Source organism: Salmo salar, chromosome ssa01 (genome assembly GCF_905237065.1).
Source record: "Salmo salar chromosome ssa01, Ssal_v3.1, whole genome shotgun sequence".
Classification (NCBI taxonomy): Eukaryota; Metazoa; Chordata; class Actinopteri; order Salmoniformes; family Salmonidae; genus Salmo; species Salmo salar.
The window spans coordinates 165,250,949-165,272,747 of record NC_059442.1 but is presented as its reverse complement, the minus strand read 5'-3'; the positions used below and the strand labels follow the sequence as shown (position 1 = coordinate 165,272,747).

At 42.6% G+C, this 21,799-nt stretch overlaps 1 protein-coding gene across 1 annotated transcript in view; it reads left to right on the top strand.

Moving 5' to 3' along the window:
- The window catches only part of auh (AU RNA binding protein/enoyl-CoA hydratase), a 58,471-nt gene extending 40,762 nt beyond the window's left edge, over positions 1-17,709 (top strand). The window contains exons 7-10 of the mRNA XM_014145464.2: positions 7,000-7,187; positions 13,497-13,547; positions 16,406-16,453; positions 16,862-17,709. Of these exons, the coding sequence (XP_014000939.1) occupies positions 7,000-7,187; positions 13,497-13,547; positions 16,406-16,453; positions 16,862-16,939 (365 nt within the window). The 3' untranslated portion in view covers positions 16,940-17,709. The remainder of the gene's footprint in view (positions 1-6,999; positions 7,188-13,496; positions 13,548-16,405; positions 16,454-16,861) is intronic.
- The last annotated feature ends 4,090 nt before the right edge of the window (positions 17,710-21,799 follow it).

The window sequence follows — 21,799 nt, the reverse complement described above, 5'->3', positions numbered from 1 at the left end:
TTTTTAGATAAGACTCTCGAGTGGCACGGTGGTCTAAGCCACTGCATCTCAGTGCTAGAGGCGTCACTACAGACCCTAGTTCGATCACAACCGGTCTTGATTGGGAGTCCATAGGGCGGCGCACAATTGGTCTGGGTTTGGCCGGGGTAGGCCGTCTTTGTATATAAGAATTTGTTCTTAACTGACTTGCCTAGTTAAATAAAGGTTAAATAAATAAAAACACATAATAAATCTCAATTTAATTTAGCTTTTAACAAAATCAGGTCTGTCCTATCAAGATTAAGCAGCCATTTGTTTAGATTGTTTTTATCATCTTTATTTAAAAAAAAGTACTTTTGATATAGATATTGAAAAATGTCTTCTGTTGAAATAGTATGTGATAAATCAGATCATGCCCACTGGGCACAAACTAGTTAAGGAATAGGATTAAGCCAGTAGCTCTGATGAAACTATCCGAGCACTTTTTTTTATTCAACCTCAAAGTGTGTAACTCATCCATGGCCACATTTGGAGGTTACTGTAACAACAAGTGTTTTATTATGTAATCATACAAAGTCTTCACAATGTTGATAATCTGTGTAGAATTTCACTTGCACAATGTACATTTAAAGTACTCTGAACTATAATCCAGGTCATTTGGTTCTGCTGTTAGATGAAGCACAGTGCCAACACATTATGTTTTATTTTAAAAACAAAATGGCAGACATTGTGTTTCCCATTTAATCTTTGTTGTGCTTTTAAATGGCTGAAAGTGCAGTGATAACACATTAAGATGACAACTAAACCAAAAGTCAGACATTGTTTTTTCTATTGGAATTTGGTTGTGCTTTTAGATGGTTGAAAGCATAGTGATAACACGTTGGGTATTCAACAAACTTTTTGTAATTCGGTACTCAGCAGAGCTCCAGCAAGATTTCAGTTATTCAGGCATTTCACCATGTTACACTTGACGAATTGTCTGGTCATTTCAATCCTGAATTGACCCCAACCGTCTGCGGTAAACAGCAACATTGTACTAGACATAAGTCTATACTGCTGGCTATTGGGAAGGGTTAATGTTGCGATTCTAGGAGCCTCATTTCTGCAGAAAGTGTCTGACTCCTCACAAAGCTGCCACGTGTCACGAGTCCTCTTCAGCACCGACCTTGAACTTTTCTTTGAAGCCAAAATGCATTTTCACTTCACTTCATTTGCTGTCCGGCTCACTGATTTCAAACACACGCCCCCAAAGGCAGGTCCTTGACAGGATAGCGCTGTGCAACACTATTTGCACTACATCATACTTTCTCAAGGCATGTCAAGACACTAACTGTAGCTTTTCCCCCATTGTGCAATGTTTACGGTTCAGGCAATGGTTAAGCAATGAGAAAATTGACCAACCGCCATGAGGAAAATGGCATTGTGACAACGATTTCTCAGAAGTCGTTGCACCATTTTTTTTTCTGGTGTATTAAAACTTAGTTACACAATGTTATGCAAGGCTATGAGGTCGAGCCACAGAAGTTACCAGAATTGTGTGGTTAATAATGTAAGTGATGGGTGACACAACGATTCCATGTAACATCTTATCTCTCATCTGCCTTTTTCTTCACTTATGTGTTTGTCAATGAAGTCTTGAATATATTGTCTGAGAATTTGCAGTGCACTATCTTGCGCTCTGTAGAATGGGTAAACAATAGCCACGTTTTTTGGCTAATCGAAAGTTTTTAGCCTTCAAAGTTCTGTCATTATGTTATGTTGCGTTATTTTAAGCTAACTGTTATAAGTTGATGAAGCAAGTAAGAAAAGAGGCAATCCAAAGCAAAGAGATGTAGACAGAGAGACAGTGAAAACAGTCCAAAGCAAAGAGATGTAGACAGTGAAAACAGTCCAAAGCAAAGGGAGGTAGACAGAGAGACAGTGAAAACAGTCCAAAGCAAAGGGAGGTAGACAGACACAGTGAAAACAGTCCAAAGCAAAGGGAGGTAGACAGAGAGACAGTGAAAACAGTCCAAAGCAAAGGGAGGTAGACAGAGAGACAGTGAAAACAGTCCAAAGCAAAGGGAGGTAGACAGAGAGACAGTGAAAACAGTCCAAAGCAAAGGGAGGTAGACAGAGACAGCGAAAACAGTCCAAAGCAAAGGGAGGTAGACAGAGAGACAGAGAAAACAGTACAAAGCTAAGGGAGGTAGACAGAGAGACAGTGAAAACAGTCCAAAGCAAAGGGAGGTAGACAGAGACAGCGAAAACAGTCCAAAGCAAAGGGAGGTAGACAGACACAGTGAAAACAGTCCAAAGCAAAGGGAGGTAGACAGAGAGACAGTGAAAACAGTCCAAAGCAAAGGGAGGTAGACAGAGAGACAGTGAAAACAGTCCAAAGCAAAGGGAGGTAGACAGTGAAAACAGTCCAAAGCAAAGGGAGGTAGACAGAGACAGTGAAAACAGTCCAAAGCAAAGGGAGGTAGACAGTGAAAACAGTCCAAAGCAAAGGGAGGTAGACAGAGAGACAGTGAAAACAGTCCAAAGCAAAGGGAGGTAGACAGAGAGACAGTGAAAACAGTCCAAAGCAAAGGGAGGTAGACAGACAGACAGTGAAAACAGTCCAAAGCAAAGGGAGGTAGACAGTGAAAACAGTCCAAAGCAAAGGGAGGTAGACAGAGAGACAGTGAAAACAGCAATTGGCAACAAATGAGTGTTTGTCATTGCGCCATCAGGGTTGTGTGATAACTCATGCAGGCTCCTCCAGGGTAAACACTTTCCCATCCAACTTCTTGTGTAAGAGTTGAGCAACAAGGACCAAACGCTTCAAACCAACTACTTTCATGACAACATAAACAGATGGCATTTATTTATATGCAAAAGTCTGGATCAGCGACATTCCACATTCTTCCTTGTGTATAGTTTACCTGTAATTCATACAAATATATATAATAATAATAATAATAATGTAACTTTTTAGTGATGTCCCTTATTTTTCCGTGTTATCATTTTGTCTTAGTCGACACAACATGGGCTGTAGCAGCTGTCAGAATGAAAACACAACTGACTGAGAATACTGTCGTCACCACCACTCCTCTGTCCTGTTCTATCTGCTCAACCTGATCAATTCAGAATGACTGAATATGTGTGAACATCCTGTCTGGGAGGTGAGAATGTGTCTGTGATCACTGTAAACATACTGATAATACACGCTGCTAATTAAGTGACTGACCCATATTCACTCTAAGCCCTATTACCAAGGAATTACACTGCCATTTGTTTAAAATGTCTTGTTTTATTTTCCTCCGGACTATGTGCATTGCATTGTTTGTATGTAAATGTTTTATTTGCTGTAGAAATGCATCCGGACTGAGGTTATTACCTTGGTGAGCAGTGCCATGAGCAATATAACTGACATTCTAGTCTGATAAGGAAGTTAGTCATAGTAGTAGTGTTAACAAACCTTCAAACGAGCTTGCTTCAATGCCATACAACACTCCTTCCGTGGCCTCCAACTGCTCTTAAATGCTAGTAAAACTAAATGCATGCTCTTCAACCGATTATTGCCCCCACCTGCCTGCCTGGCCAGCATCACTACTCTGGACAGTTCTGACTTAGAATATGTGGACAACTACAGATACCTAGGTGTCTGGTTAGACTGTAAACTCTCCTTCCAGACTCACATCAATCATCTCCAATCCAAAATTAAATCTAGAATCGGGTTCCTATATCGCAACAAAGCATCCTTCACTCATGCTGCCAAACATACCCTCGTAAAACTGACTATCCTACCGATCCTCGACTTCAGCGATGTCATTTACAAAATAGCCTCCAACACTCTACTCAGCAAACTGGATGTAGTCTATCACAGTGCCATCCGTTTTGTCACCAAAACCCCATACACTACCCACCACTGCAACCTGTATGCTCTCGTTGGCTGGTCCTCACTACATATTTGTCGCCAAACCCACTGGCTCCAGGTCATCTATAAGTCTTTGCTAGGTAAAGCCCCACCTTATCTCAGCTCACTGGTCACCATAGCAACACCCACATGTAGCACGCGCTCCAGCAGGTATATTTCACTGGTCATCCCCAAAGCCAAAACTTCCTTTGGCCACCTTTCCTTCTAGTTCTCTGCTGCCAATGACTTGAACGAATTGCAAAAATCACTGAAGTTGGAGTCTTATATCTCCCTCACTAACTTTAAGCATCAGCTGTCAGAGCAGCTTACCGATCACTGTACCTGTACACAGCCAATCTGTAAATAGCCCATCCAACTACCTCATCCCCATATTGTTATTTATCTTCTTGATCTTCTGCACCCCAGTATCTCTACTTTCACATCATCATCTGCACATCTATCACTCCAGTGTTAATGCTAAATTGTAATTATTTCGCCTCAATGGCCTATTTATTGCCTTACCTCCCTACTCTTCTACATTTGCACACACTGTTCATAGCTTTTTCTATTGTGTTATTGACTGTACGTTTGTTTATGTGTAACTCTGTGGTGTTGTTTTTGTTGCACTGCTTTGCTTTATCTTGGCCAAGTCGCAGTTGTAAATGAGAACTTGTTCTCAACTGGCCTACCTGGTTAAATAAAGGTGAAATAAATACAAATAAAATGAATTACTTCAGCATTCTCCTTGTGGTTTCAGGAAAGCTATCTACTTTAGCATTTTTAAGAGAAGCCCAATTAAAAACACATTGCTGTTTATCTCAAATTTCTCCCCTTTTCTGTACCCCTCATTTAGTTCAGTGTTCACCTTCTAGATATTTGATGCATCTTGATCTAGGCTTGACATAACTGCTGCCAAGTGCATCACAGCTTCTGCAAGATAAGGTTACTGTATATTCAGGTGGTGAGAAGCCAAGGCCTTCTTTGTCTTTGTATTTCACCTCCCAGATATGTGACTTCCACAGACGGAGCGAGTCAATTTCTTGCACTGAATGAGAAAGGTCAGGATTTACAGTGTCCTTTCAACAAGGAAGAAATTGATTCACTACTGTACATGTTTTCCACCCCAAAAGATAGAGAAGTGGAGTGTTATAGAATGTTTAACCACGATCTACAGTCCAGTACATCACAGCCCAGGAGATCACAGCCCAGGAGACCACAGCCCAGGAGGAATGTGCCATGACCCACAGCCCAGGAGGTCACAGCCCAGGAGGATTGTGCCATGACCCACAGCCCAGGAGGTCACAGCCCAGGAGGATTGTGCCATGACCCACAGCCCAGGAGGAATGTGCTATGAACCATAGCCCAGGAGGTCACAGCCCAGGAGGAATGTGCCATGACCCACAGCCCAGGAGGTCACAGCCCAGGAGGTCACAGCCCAGGAGCAGTGTGCTATGACCCACAGCATTGTTCAAACACGGCTTTTCATCCTTATCTCATTTGTGGGGAATATTCCATGTCAAAAATCATCACAATAAACTCAACTGAAAACTTCAACAAAGATGCATTGTAGACCAGGGGTCTCCTCTCCAGCTCCAAAGGTCCTGGACAGCTTCACAGAGTGTGCAGGCTTTCATTCCATGATTGGTTAATGTTTTAAATCAGGTGTGTTAGTGTTGTAGACTGTCTTTGGGTGTTATAAACCATGAATAATCCAACATGTATGAATAAAAACGGGCAGCTCTCACAAATAGAATTATAGCTCATATTTTGTTCTGTTTCAGCAGGCTAGCCATATTTATTCATTAACATAATGTTACTCACTGTAGCACCCAATCTCTTCTCCACCACCTCTTCCTTTTCCTCCACCACCTTCTCTTCCTTCTCCTCCTCCTCCTCCACCTCCTCTTCCTTCTCCTCCACCACCACCTCTTCCTTCTCCTCCTCCTCCACCTCTTCCTTCTCCTCCACCTCCTCTTCCTCCTCCTCCACCCCCTCTTCCTTCTCCCCCCCTCCTCTCTCTCCTCCTCCTTCTCCTCCTCTTCCTTCTCCTCCACCTCCTCTTCCTCCACCTCCTCTTCCTTCTCCCCCTCCTCCACCTCCTCTTCCTTCTCCTCCACCTCCTCTACCCCCTCCTCCACCTCCCCTCTTCCTTCTCCCCCTCTTCCACCTCCTCTTCCTTCTCCTCCACCTCCTCTTCCTCCACCTCCTCTTCCTTCTCCCCCTCCTCCACCTCCTCTTCCTTCTCCTCCACCTCCTCCCTCACCTCCTCTTCCACCTCCTCTTCCTTCTCCTCCTCTTCCTTCTCCTCCACCACCTCCTCTTCCTTCTCCTCCACCACCACCTCTTCCTTCTCCTCCTCCTCCACCTCTTCCTTCTCCTCCACCTCCTCTTCCTCCTCCTCCACCCCCTCTTCCTTCTCCCCCCCCCACCTCCTCTTCCTTCTCCTCCTCCTCCTCCTCCACCTCCTCTTCCTTCTCCTCCACCTCCTCTTCCTCCACCTCCTCTTCCTTCTCCCCCTCCTCCACCTCCTCTTCCTTCTCCTCCACCTCCTCTACCCCCTCCTCCACCTCCTCTCTCACCTCCTCCTCCCCACCTCCTCTTCCTTCTCCTCCACCTCCTCTTCCTCCACCTCCTCTTCCTTCTCCCCCTCCTCCACCTCCTCTTCCTTCTCCTCCACCTCCTCTACCCCCTCCTCCACCTCCTCTTCCTTCTCCCCCTCTTCCACCTCCTCTTCCTTCTCCTCCTCCTCCTCCACCTCCTCTTCCTTCTCCACCTCCTCTTCCTCCTCCTCCACCTCCTCCTCCTCCACCTCCTCTTCCTTCTCCTCCACCTCCTCTTCCTCCTCCTTCTCCTCCACCTCCTCTTCCTCCTCCTCCACCTCCTCTTCCTTCTCCACCACCTCCTCTTCCTTCTCCACCACCTCTACTTCCTTCAACTCCACCACCTCCACTTCCTTCTCCTCCTCCACTCTCTCTTCTTCCTCCACTTCCTTCTCCTCCACCACCTCCTCTTCCTTCTCCTCCTCCTTCCCCTCTTCCTCCTCCACCTCCTCCTCCACCACCTCCTCTTCCTTCTTCTCCACCCTCTCTTCTTCCTCCACTTCCTTCTCCACCACCTCCTTCACCTCCTCCTCCATCCAGGTGGTACCCAGCGACTACCCAGGGCCATCGGGGTAGCCCTGGCTAAGGAGCTGATCTTTGCGGCGCGGGCGATTGACGGAACAGAGGCGAAGAGACTGGGCCTGGTCAGCCATGCCGTGGAGCAGAACAAGAGCGGAGATGCCGCCTACCTCAGAGCGCTGGACCTGGCCCGCGAGTTCAACCCGAATGTAAGTATATGATAAAGCATGTACAGTCGTGGCCAAAAGTTTTGAGAATGACACAAATATTAATTTTCACAAAGTCTGCTGCCTCAGTTTGTATGATAGCAATTTGCATATACTCCAGAATGTTATGAAGAGGGATCAGATGAATTGCAATTAATTGCAAAGTTCATCTTTGCCATGCAAATGAACTGTATTCCAAAAAAGCATTTCCACTGCATTTCAGCCCTGCCACAAAAGGACCAGCTGGCATCATGTCAGTGATTCTCTCATTAACACAGGTGTGAGTGTTGACGAGGACAAGGCTGGACATAACTCTGTCATGCTGATTGAGTTCGAATAACAGACTGGAAGCTTCAAAAGGAGGGTGGTGCATGGAATCATTGTTCTTCCTCTGTCAACCATGGTTACCTGCAAGGAAAAACGTGCTGTCATCATTGCTTTGCACAAAAAGGGCTTCACAGGCAATGATATTGCTGCCAGTAAGATTGCATCTAAATCAACCATTTATCGGATCATCAACAACTTCAAGGAGAGCGGTTCAATTGTTGTGAAGAAGGCTTCAGGGCGCCCAAGAAAGTCCAGCAAGCGCCAGGACCGTTTCCTAAAGTTGATTCAGCTGCGGGATCGGGGCACCACCAGTACAGAGCTTGCTCAGGAATGGCAGCAGGCAGGTGTGAGTGCATCTGCACGCACAGTGAGGCAAAGACTTTTGGAGGATGGCCTGGTGTCAAGAAGGGCAGCAAAGAAGCTACTTCTCTCCAGGAAAAACATTAGGGACAGACTGATATTCTGCAAAAGGTACAGGGATTGGACTGCTGAGGACTAGGATAAAGTCATTTTCTCTGATGAATCCCCTTTCCGATTGTTTGGGGCATCTGGAAAAAAGCTTGTCCGGAGAAGACAAGGTGAGCGCTACCATCAGTCCTGTGTCATGCCAACAGTAAAGCATTCTGAGACCATTCATGTGTGGGGTTGCTTCTCAGCCAAGGGAGTGGGCTCACTCACAATTTTGCCAAAGAGCACAGCCATGAATAAAGAATGGTACCAACACATCCTCCAAGAGCAACTTCTCCCAACCATCCAGGAACAGTTTGGTGATGAACAATGCCTTTTCCAGCATGATGAAGCACCTTGCCATAAGGCAAAAGTGATAACTAAGTGGCTCGGGGAACAAAACATCAATATTTTGGATCCATGGCCAGGAAACTCCCCAGACCTTAATCCCATTGAGAACTTGTGGTCAATCCTCAAGAGGCGGGTGGACAAACAAAAACCCACAAACTCCAAGCATTGATTATGCAAGAATGGGCTGCCATCAGTCAGGATGTGGCCCAGAAGTTAATTGACAGCATGCCGGAGCGGATTGCAGAGGTCTTGAAAAAGAATGGTCAACACTGCAAATATTGACTCTTTGCATCAACTTCATGTAATTGTCAATAAAAGCCTTTGACACTTATGAAATGCTTGTAATTATACTTCAGTATTCCATAGTAACATCCGACAAAAATATCTAAAGACACTGAAGCAGCCAACTTTGTGGAAATTAATATTTGTGTCATTCTCAAAACTTTTGGCCACGACTGTATTCAGTGCATTCAGAAAGTATTCAGACCCCTTGACATTTTCCACATTTTGTTAACTTACAGCCTTATTCTAAAATTGATTAAATTGTTTTTTTTCTTCCTCATCAATCTACACACAATACCCCATAAAGACAAAGCAAAAACAGGGTTTTGTAAATGTTTGCAAATGTATTAAAAATACTACATTTAAATATCACGTTTACATAAGAATTCAGACCCTTTACTCAGTACTTTGTTGAAGCACCTTTAGCTTCTTGGGTATGACGCTACAAAATTGGCACACCTGTATTTGGGGAGTTTCTCCCATTCTTCTCTGCAGATCCTCTCAAGCTCTGTCAGGTTGGATGGGGAGCGTCGCTGCACAGCTATTTTCAGGTCTCCTCAGAGATGTTCAATCGGGTTCAATTCTAGCCTCTGGCTGGGCCACTCAAGGACATTCAGAGACTTGTCCCGAAGCCACTACTGTGTTGTCCTCACTGTGTACTTATGGTTGTTGTCCTGTTGGAAGGTGAACCTTCGCACCAGTCTAAGGTCCTGAGTGCTCATCAAGGATCTCTCTGTACTTTGCTCTGTTCATCTTTCCCTCGATCCTGAATAGTCTCCCAGTCCCTACCGCTGAAAAACATCCCCACAGCATGATGCTACCACCAACATGCTTCATTGTAGGGTTTCCTCCAGATGTTGCGCTTGGCATTCAGGCCATGGAGTTCAATCTTGCTTTCATCAGACCAGAGAATCTTGTTTCTCATGGTCTGAGAGTCTTTAGGTGCCATTTGGCAAACTCTAAGCGGGCTGTCATGTGCCTTTTACCGAGGAGTGGCTTCCGCCTGGCCACTCTACCATAAAGGCCTGATTGGTAGAGTGCTGCAGAGATGGTTGTCCTTCTGGAAGGTTCTCCCATCTCCACAGAGGAACTCTGGAGCTCTGTCAGAGTGACCATCGGGTTCTTGGTCACCTCCCTTGCCAAGGCTCTTCTCCCCCAATTGCTCCCCCGGTCGGCCAGCTCTAGGAAGAGTTGTGGTGGTTCCAAACTTCTTCCATTTAATAAGAATGATGAAGGCAACTGTTTTCCTGGGGACCTTCAATGCTGCAGAAATGTTTGGTACCCTTCCCTAGATCTGTGGCTCGACACAATCCTGTCTCAGAGCTCTACGGACAATTCCTTCAACCTCATGGCTTGGTTTTTGCTCTGACATGCACTGTCAACTGTGGGACCTTATATAGACAGGTGTGTGCCTTTCCAAATCATGTCCAATCAATTGAATTTACACAGGTGGACTCCAATCAAGTTGTAGAAACATCTCAAGGATGATCAATGGAAACAGGATGCACCTGAGCTCAATTTTGAGTCTCATAGCAAAGGGTCTGAATATTTATGTAAATATGGTATGAGTTTTTATTTTGTATAGATTTGCACCAAAAAATGTAAACCTGTTTTCACTTGGTCATTATGGGGTACTGTGTAGATTAATGAGGGGGGGAAAGTACAGTGCCTTGCGAAAGTATTCGGCCCCCTTGAACTTTTCGACCTTTTGCCAAATAATCAGACACCCATTTTTCAAGCTAGCATATAATGTCACATAAACCCAAACCACAGCTAAATGCAGCACTAACCTTTGGTGATCTTCATCAGATGACAACCCTAGGACATTATGTTATACAATACATGCATGTTTTGTTCAATCAAGTTCATATTTATATCAAAAACCAGCTTTTTACATTAGCATGTGACTAGCATTCCGACCGAACACTGCCGGTGAATTTACTAAATTACTCACGATAAACGTTCACAAAAAACATAACAATTATTTTAAGAATTATAGATACAGAACTCCTCTATGCACTCGATATGTCCGATTTTAAAATAGCTTTTCGGTGAAAGCACATTTTGCAATATTCTGAGTAGATAGCCCGGCATCACAGGGCTAGCTATTTAGACACCCAGCAAGTTTAGCACTCACCAAAGTCAGATTCACTATAAGAAAAATGTTATTACCTTTGCTGTTCTTCGTCAGAATGCACTCCCAGGACTTCTACTTCAATAACAAATGTTGGTTTGGTCCCAAATAATCCATTGTTATATCCAAATAGCGGCGTGACGAGCATGGCGCATTTCGTGACAAAAAAATTCTAAATATTCCATTACCGTACTTCGAAGCATGTCAACCGCTGTTTAAAATCAATTTTTATGCCATTTTTCTCGTAAAAAAGCGATAATATTCCGACCGGGAAATCATTTTTTATTACAAAGAGAGTGAAAGTAAAAGCATGCTATCCCCTCATGCACGAGCCTCAGTCTAATGGCCCTCGATAGAGCACTTGCCAAACGCGCTAATGTGTTTCAGCCTGGGGATGGAATTACATTGTTTAGCTTTTTCCCGCCTTCTGAGAGCCCATGGGAGCCATAGGAAGTGTCACATCATGCCAGAGATCCCCTGTATTTGTTAGAGATGATCAAGGAGGGCAAGAAATCGTCAGACAGGCCACTTCCTGTAAGGAATCTTCTCAGGTTTTGGCCTGCCAAATGAGTTCTGTTATCACAGACACCATTCAAACAGTTTTAGAAACTTTAGGGTGTTTTCTATCCAAAGTCAATAATTATATGCATATTCTAGTTACTGGGCAGGAGTAGTAACCAGATTAAATCGGGTACGTTTTTTATCCGGCCGTGCAAATACTGCCCCCTAGCCCCAACAGGTTAGGTTAATACTTTGTAGCGCCACCTTTTGCTGCGATTACAGCTGTAAGTCGCTTGGGGTATGTCTCTATCAGTTTTGCACATCGAGAGACTGACATTTTTGCCCATTCCTCCTTGCAAAACAGCTCGAGCTCAGTGAGGTTGGATGGAGAGCGTTTGTGAACAGCAGTTTTCAGTTCTTTCCACAGATTCTCGATTGGATTCAGGTCTGGACTTTGACTTGGCCATTCTAACACCTGTATATGTTTATTTGTGAACCATTCCATTGTAGATTTTGCTTTATGTTTTGGATCATTGTCTTGTTGGAAGACAAATCTCCGTCCCAGTCTCAGGTCTTTTGCAGACTCCATCAGGTTTTCTTCCAGAATGGTCCTGTATTTGGCTCCATCCATCTTCCCATCAATTTGAACCATCTTCCCTGCCTCTGCTGAAGAAAAGCAGGCCCAAACCATGATGCTGCCACCACCATGTTTGACAGTGGGGATGGTGTGTTCAGGGTGATGAGCTGTGTTGCTTTTACGCCAAACATAACGTTTTGCATTGTTGCCAAAAAGTTCGATTTTGGTTTCATCTGACCAGAGCACCTTCTTCCACATGTTTGGTGTGTCTCCCAGGTGGCTAGTGGCAAACTTTAAACGACACTTTTTATGGATATCTTTAAGAAATTGCTTTTTTCTTGCCACTCTTCCATAAAGGCCAGATTTGTGCAGTATACGACTGATTGTTGTCCTATGGACAGAGTCTCCCACCTCAGCTGTAGATCTCTGCAGTTCATCCAGAGTGATCATGGGCCTCTTGGCTGCATCTCTGATCAGTCTTCTCCTTGTATGAGCTGAAAGTTTAGAGGGACGGCCGGGTCTTCGTAGATTTGCAGTGGTCTGATACTCCTTCCATTTCAATATTATCGCTTGCACAGTGCTCCTTGGGATGTTTAAAGCTTGGGAAATCTTTTTGTATCCAAATCCGGCTTTAAACTTCTCCACAACAGTATCTCAGACCTGCCTGGTGTGTTCCTTGTTCTTCATGATGCTCTCTGCGCTTTAAACGGACCTCGGAGACTATCACAGAGCAGGTGCATTTATACGGAGACTTGATTACACACAGGTGGATTCTATTTATCATCATTAGTCATTTAGGTCAACATTGGATCATTCAGAGATCCTCACTGAACTTCTGGAGAGAGTTTGCTGCACTGAAAGTAAAGGGGCTGAATAATTTAGCACGCCCAATTTTTCAGTTTTTTATTTGTTAAAAAAGTTTGAAATATCCAATAAATTTCGTTCCACTTCATGATTGTGTCCCACTTGTTGTTGATTCTTCACCAAAAAATTACAGTTTTATATCTTTATGTTTGAAGCCTGAAATGTGGCAAAAGGTTGAAAAGTTCAAGGGGGCCGAATACTTTCGCAAGGCACTGTATTTGATCCATTTTAGAATAAGGCAGTAACATAACAAAATGGGAAAAGTCAAGGGGTCTGAATACTTGACGAAATGCACTGTACATTGTATCAAAACCAGAGTAATACCACCTTTAAGCAGGGATGAAATTACACATTGGCTGTGTCCGAAATCATGTCCCCTTACTTGATTATCAGTTGGGTCTAAAAATGTAATTTTCTTCCTCAATTCATGCGAATTCATACTCGATGAAAAACTGAAATTACTTTGGAAATTTCACATAATATAAAACGTTTTATTTTTTTGCATACCCAATCAGCATACTTTTTAGACGCGAGTACAGGTGTTCCGACATGGCCGTTGACTCTGTGGTTGCCCTGAAATCAAACCTATTCTCAGAATAGGCTGCTACACTGAATGATTTGGAGTGTCATGATGTATCAACTTCTTAGAAATAACACCTGAGCGAATGCAGATGTTGTACCTTTTATGTACGGATTAGATTTCTAGTTACCTGCAACATTATACCGGAGAACCATCTCTAATATAGACTCAGGGTAGACACAACAACCATTGTTATTTACATGTACTTTTGACCCTAAACAAACAATTTTTTTGCTTTGATATCCTCAGGGTCCCATTGCAATTAGGATGGCAAAGTTGGCCATCAACCAGGGCATAGAGGTAAGACTCATACATAACGGTACTTTTTCCATCTCTGTAATAAGTGATCAGATGTTTTCAGTCAACATACTGGCCTCAAGTACAGTATTTTATAATTTGACCAAATCTGGTCATATGTTTATTATTGAATGGTTAGGTTACCGGTTATGTCATTTTGATGTTCTAAGCAGACCTGGGTTCAAATCATATTTGAGATTGGCCCCTTAGGGATGACCTTTTAAGGATGACCTCTTGTGTCTAGCAATAGTATTTGGGAATGATCTCCTAGGTCTAGTAATAGTATTTGGCCTCTTGGGTCTTGCTGCATTTTGGAATCGGTGCCACAAAGCATGGTGGAGGATTGAAGTAAGCATCTGAGTAGTCAGTGAGTCAGCTCACTTGCCAAAGGGACCCATGTCACATCTGAAGGCCGTCAGAGAAACCTGAGAGAATCTGTTGAGTGACTTCGTTATCCCAGAGGCCAACGGTCACAACTGACAAATCAAGTGAAGATATCTCCAAACCGCACTTTCTGACAGGTGTTGTGTCGTTTGTAGACAGCCTGTTCTACCAAGTTAATGTATCATAGGCTACACAAACTGCCAATATCCATATTGGGGCCAAATCTGACAAATGGTCAAATCACAAGCAAGACCAGCCTGGTTTCATGTAGTTTTCTCAGGCTATATGGATACGGGTCATTAAAGCTTAACGTGTTCCTACCTACTTTGAACAGCAGCTGGCCCACTTGAAAGATGCACATTTTTAAACAGAGAGAAATTGTTCTCCACATTCCTTTTATAAAATTGCTCAACAATGATCTCTTTAAATGGAGGTTATTTTCTAAAGGAGAGTATGGCACAGGATATATTTCTGGTTCAGTTAAATGCCAAGGTAACCTATGAAAGTAGGTTTCTCCTCCCTCTGTGCTGTCAGGGAAAATAAATGCTGCCGCCTAATTCTGTATAATTCAACCTTTAAAGTGTGAATTTGGAATGGGTCTTGGATCTAGGTAGGTTTGTTAAAGTCGGTAAACATTTTACCAATGCACAGACATATGCTCAATACAGATATAGGATCGTAATTTGATCCAGTTTGCTACAGCTAGAAAAGAATCCTACAGCAACAGGAAATGTTAATTATTATGTGGATTATACACTGAACAAAAATATAAACACAACTTCAAAGATTTCACTGAGTTACAGTTCATAGAAGGAAATCAGTCAATTTAAATAAATTCATTAGGCCCTAATCTATAGATTTCACATGAATGAGAATACAGATATGCATCTGTATACAGATACCTTAAAAAAAAAAAAGTAGGGGCGTGGATAAAAAAAACATTCAGCACCTGGTGTGACAACCATTTGCCTCCTGCAGCGCGACACGTCTCCTTTGCATACAGTTGATCAGGCTGTTGATTGTGGCCTGTGGAATGTTGTCCCACTCCTCTTCAATGGCTGTGCAAAGTTACTGGATATTGCCGGGAACTGGTACACGCTGTCGTACATGTCGATCCAGAGCATCCCAAACATGCTCAATGGGTGACATGTCTGGTGAATATGCAGGCCATGGAAGAACTGGTACATTTTCAGCTTCCAGGAATTGTGTACAGATTCTTGCGACATGGGGCCGTGCATTATCATGCTGCAACATGAGGTGATGGCGGCGGATGAATGGCATGACAGTGGGCCTCACGGTGTCTCTGTGCATTCAAATTGCCAGCGATAAAATGCAATTGTGTTCGTTGTCCATAGCTTATGCCTGCCCCATACCATAACCCCACCGCCACCATGTGGCACTCTATTCACAACGTTGACATCAGCAGACCGCTCGCCCACACGACACCATACACGCGGTCTACCATCTGTGCGGTACAATTGAAACCTCCATTCATCCGTGTAGAGCACACTTCTCCAGTGTGCCAGTGGCCATCAAAGATGAGCATTTGGTGACGACGAGCTCGCAGATGAGTTTCCTTGACAATTTGTGCAGTAATTATTCGGTTGTGCAAACCCACAGTTTCATCAGCTGTCTGGGTGACTGGTCTGAGACGATTCCGCAGGTGAAGAAGCCGGATGTGGAGGTCCTAGGCTGGCATGGTTACACGTGGTCTGCGTTTGTGAGACTGGTTGGACGTACTGCCAAATGATCTAATACGACGTTGGAGGCGGCTTATGGTAGAGAAATTAACATTCAATTCTCTGGCAACAGCTCTGGTGGATATTCCTGCAGTCAGTGTGCCAATTGCACACTCCCTCAACTTCTGTGGCATTGTGTTGTTTGACAAAACCGCACATTTTAGAGTGGCCTTTTATTGTCCCCAGCACAAGGTGCACTTGTGTAGTGATCATGCTTTTTAATCAGCTTCTTGATATGCCACACCTGTCAGGTGGATGGATTATCTTGGCAAAGGGAAATGCTCACTAACAGGGATGTAAACAAATTTGAGAGAAATAAGCTTTTTCAGGGATCTTTTATTTCAGCTCATGAAACATATGACCAAGGCTTTACCGTTTGCGTTTATATTTTTGTTCAGTGTAATTAAAGGACATTTTTGTAGGTGTTGATACATTTTTCATGAGGGAAAATCAAGTCTGACATTTCAAAGTGGAAATTACAAACGTGAGAAGCCTTTTTAAACCTCAAATACTACACTACAAGTTTTACATTTCCATTGCAGGAAAGTTCTTCTGCAACAGGGTGATCAAATTAAGACGCTACATCTGTAGTTTCGATCCTGTAGCAATGACAGGAAACAATGAAACAAGGAAACCACATAGCTGGTCAAGAATAAAGATGGTAGAAAATAGCTATTTTATACGGTTTATATTGCTGCATATGTTTGTTATTTTCTCTAATATCTTGATATTTTTCAGGTGGATTTAAATACGGGATTAGCAATTGAAGAAGCATGCTATGCCCAGGTACGTCTAGTCATGAACAACAACTTCAATTCCACAACCCTTCTGTTACATAGCCCATATTCTGTTAAATAGCCCATATTCTGTTAAATAGCCCATATGCTCTAGTTTTCTGATGCTTATTTTTTTGCTAGAACTATTTAAAATGTACACTTCTTTTTATATACAGTTCACATACAATGACGCCACGATTTTGTCAAGGTTAGATAGTGTCTATTGACATAGTGTACCTCTTCCACCTGCTGCATATCTATGCTCACTTTGGATGCCACTTTGAACAGTCTTCAGTTGTCCATCAAACAACTCACATAGTATGACTTCTAAACAACAACCACCAGCGCTCGCAGGATCACTAAAAATAGAACAGATATGTTGTTGTCTTTTGTTGACACATCTTTTGTGGTTTCCAAGGTGATTCCGACGAAAGACAGGCTGGAGGGACTGGTTGCATTCAAGGAGAAGAGGCCTCCTCGCTTCAAGGGAGAGTAAACGCCACCATGGGCCATTCAAGGTGGAGTAAACGTTCACCCTGGGCCAATCAAGGGAGAGTAAACGCCACCCTGGGCCTATCAAGGTGGAGTAAACGCCACCCTGGGCCAATCAAGAGCAATCACAAATGGCTACCTTCAGTTCTCCTCCTTTCACTGCTTCTGTCAGATTCCCATAAGACGGCAATATAGGCAGTACACTCCGCACTATAACTGGAGTGGGGTGTCCTAACCGAGAGGTGAGACGTCACATAAAAGTCCTGTATCCGAACAGAGATAGAAGTTAGGGAGAGAACAACTTTACAGCTGATTAATAACCAGAACCGCTAATCTGCATGATGACTTTATTTTTTTCAGTTTCAAATGTCATGAGTTGCCTTTCCTTGTTGTCGTGTCCAACATGTGGTCTGTCTGCTGTATGTTAACATCATCTAGTGCTTGTTCCCTCAGTGATTCAGAAGATCAGAATAATTAAGAATTTGCTACTATGATGAGATGAGATTAGATCCTTAGTATTACGCAGAAAAGAATCGTCCCCGAAATTCCCTATTTATTTGACGAGCTTGTGGTCGTCAGCGCATCCAATCCATTTTCTAATTACATTTCATGATATCAGGCAGGCTAACAGCAAATCACATGATAAAAGCGATGCACTTCCCAATGTTCACTGTGTTTTCTAATGTTTGAATGTTAGAGAAAGGATCTGTTCCTAGATCACAGAGGAAATCTTTGTAGAGCTATCACAATAAAGTTCTGTCTCAAACTCTGTCACCTGTCTATGCTTCTCGTCTCATGTTTTGAAGCTAGTTACACATGACATACTGTAGTGTAAAAAGACCTTCTGCCAACCTTGGATCTAAGCCCAGTTTCTTGACGACAAATTATTATCAATGTATTGATGGTTTATGACCTTTCACCCTAAGGGATACTCTCTCATGAAAACAAGTCAGCTAGTGTTTTTACAGTTTACAGTAGTTTTATGAAATGTACTGTTTAAATGCTTTAGGCCTTTGTTTTAATGTTTTCCATGAAAAATTATCGGAGAATGGCGTTTCATCCTCCTTCAAAAGCCCACTGGTCATTTATTTCACTCTGAATGCATTTCAAAGGAAGTGGCTAAGTGGTTAAACATTAGTAGACCTTTCCTGAGATTATTTTATTTTTCTTGTGGGAAGGTTAATCTCATACTTCTAACAGTCAGTTGCAAAAACATTAGCATTTGGGCTGAAGGTTAGCCACATTGTCTGCCTTCAAAAAGTATTCACACCCCTTGACCTTTTCCACATTTTGTTATTACAGCCTGAATTTAAAATGGATTCAATTGAGATTTTGAGTCACTGATCTACTCATAATACCCCATGTCAAATTTTTACTAGTATTCAACCCCTTCGTTAAGCCTAAATAACTTCAGGAGTAAAAATATGCTTAAAACGTCATATAATGAGTTGCATGGACTAGCTCTGTGTGCAATAATGGTGTTTAACATGATTTAAAAAGGTCCCTCAGGTGAGCAGTGAATTTCAAGCACAGATTCAATGACAAAGACAAGGGAGGTTTTCCAGTGCCTTGCAAAGAAGGGCACCTATTGGTATATGGGTAAAAAAAATACAGCAGACATTGAATATCCCTTTGAGCATGGTGAAGTTATTAATTACACTTTGGATGGTGTATCAATACATCCAGTCACTACAAAGATACAGGTGTCCTTCCTAAATCAGTAGATGGAAAGGAAGGAAACCGCTAAGGGATTTCACCCTGAGGCCAATGGTGATTTTTAAACCAGTTACAGAGTTTAATGGCTGTGATAGGAGAAAACTGAGAATGGATCAACAACATTGTAGTTACTCCACAATACTAACCTAAATGACAGAGTGAAATGAAGGAAGCCTGTACAGAATAAAAAATATTCCAAAACATGCATCCTGCTTGCAATAAGTTTGCAATACTACAACAAATGTCGCAAAGAAATTAACTTTTTGTCTTGAATACAAAGCGTTATGTTTGGGGCAAATCCAACACAACACATCACTGAGTACCACTTCATATTTTCAAGCATGGTGTTGGCTGCATCATGTTATGGGTATGCTTGTCATAGGCAAGGGACTAGGGAGTGTTAGACACTTTGTTGGCTTAAGGACACATAGTTTCCCTAAGGAATGTTCTTTTTATATTTTATTTAACTAGGCAAGTCAGTTAAGAACATATTCTTATTTACAATGACGGCCTACCAAAAGGCAAAAGGCCAGGATTAAATAAACATATAGGACAAAACACACATCACGACAAGAGAGACAACACTACATAAAGAGAGACCTAAGACAACAACATAGCACGGAAGCAACACATGACAACACAGCATGGTAGCAACACAACATGGTAGTAGCACAAAACAGGGTATAAACATTATTGGGCACAGGAAACAGCACAAAGGGTAAGAAGGTAGAGACAATACATCACACAAAGCAGCCACAACTGTCAGTAAGAGTGTTCCTCCTGTTACATATCTTGCACTCATCTCATATGTATATACTGTATTCTATACAATTCTACTATATCTTAGTCTGTGCCTCTCTAACATGGCTCGTCCATATGTATATATTCTTAATTCCATTCCTTTACTTGATTTGTGTGTATTGGGTATATGTGAAATTGTTAGATATTACTTGTTAGATAGTGCTGCACTGTCGAGAAGTAGAAGCACAAGCATTTCGCTACACCCGCAATAACATCTGCTAAACACGTGTATGTGACCAATACAATTTGATTTGAGGTACTGTTAATTAACTGAGCTGGAACTGTGCTCCAAGGGGTCATGGGGGGATGTTCACCTTTTACTGCGGCATTTTGGGAATGATTAGCCAACATGATGTAATGCTTATCTTAGAAACACAGAGGGAACAGGAAAATAATTTGCATTGTTTTTCCTCACGATCCACATTCGGCACATGAAGCTAATTTCTTCCATGTAAAACTAGCCGCTTATCAAGGAAATGAGTACAGAAGTTGTACAGACACAAGATGTATCTGTAAACGATCTGTTTAAAGGCTTTTTATTACACTTTTTTGCTCTTGTTTCAGCAGTTTGTATACATAGTTTTGTCTTTGACTTAACAATCATAAAAAAAGTTATAAAATAGTGATGGGAAGGGTTAGGCGGAAACTTTAAGCAAACATGCCCCATTACGGGGTGGCAGGTAAGCTGGTGGTTAGAGCGTTGGGCCAATAACCGAAAGGTTGCTAGATCAAATACCCGAGCTGACAAGGTAAAAATCTGTCGTTCTGCCTCAGAACAAGGCAGTTCCTATGCCGTCATTGTAAATAAGAATTTGTTCTTGACTAGATTGCCTAGTTAAATATTTATTTTACAAAAGAGCAATAAAACTTCAATAGGGTAGGAACTGTGTAGGCGTTTGAACAGGTTGGAGCCTGATAACTTCTCATGAAACCATGATGCAACAATAATACAGTTGAAGTCGGAAGTTTACATACACTTAGGTTGGAGTCATTAAAACTCGTTTTTCAACCACTCCACAAATTTCTGGTTAACAAACTATAGTTTTGGCAAGTCGGTTAGGACATCTACTTTCCATAACACAAGTAATTTTTCCAACAATTGTTTAGACAGATTATTTCACTTATAATTCACTGTATCACAATTCCAGTGGGTCAGAAGTTTACATACACTAAATTGACTGTTTCTTTAAACAGCTTGGAAAATTCCAGAAAATTATGTCATGGCTTTAGAAGCTTCTGATAGGCTAATTGACATCATTTGAGTCAATTGGATGTGTACCTGGGGATGTATTTCAAGGCCTACTTTCAAACTCACTGCCTCTTTGCTTGACATCATGGGAAAATCAAAAGAAATCAGCCAAGACCTCAGCAAAAAAGTTGTAGACCTCCACAAGTCTGGTTCATCCTTGGGAGCAATTTCCAAATGCCTGAAGGTACCACGTTCATCTGTACAAACAATAGTACGCAAGTATAAACACCATGGGACCACGCAGCCGTCATACCGCTCAGGAAGGAGACGCGTTCTGTCTCCTAGAGATTAACATACTTTGGTGCGAAAAGTGCAAATCAATCCCAGAACAACAGCAAAGGACCTTGTGAAGATGCTGGAGGAAACAGGTACAAAAGTGTCTATATCCACAGTAAAACGAGTCCTATAACGACATAACCTGAAGGCTGCTCAGCAAGGAAGAAGCCACTGCTCCAAAACCGCCATAAAAAAGCCAGACTACGGTTTGCAACTGCACATGGGAACAAATATAGTACTTTTTGGAGAAAGGTCCTCTGGTCTTATGAAACGAAAATAGAACTGTTTGGCCATAATGACCATAGTTATGTTTGGAGGAAAAAGGGGGGGCTTGCAAGCCGAAGAACACCATCCCAACCGCGAAGCACGGGGGTGGCAGCATCATGTTGTGGGGGTGCTTTGCTGCAGGAGGGACTGGTGCACTTCACAAAATAGATGGCATCATGAGGATGGAAAATTATGTGGATATATTGAAGCAACATCTCAAGACATCAGTCAGGAAGTTAAAGCTTGGTCGCAAATGGGTCTTCCAAATGGACAATGACCCCAAGCATACTTCCAAAGTTGTGGCAAAATGGCTTAAGGACAACAAAGTCAAGGTATTTTGAGTGGCCATCACAAAGCCCTGACCTCAATCCTATAGAACATTTGTGGGCAGAACTGTAAAAGCGTGTGTGGGAAGCTTGTGGAAGGCTACCCGAAACGTTTGACTCAAGTTAAACAATTTAAAGGCAATGCTACCAAATACTAATTGAGTGTATGTAAACTTCTGACCCACTGAGAATGTGATGAAAGAAATAAAAGCTGAAATAAATCATTCCC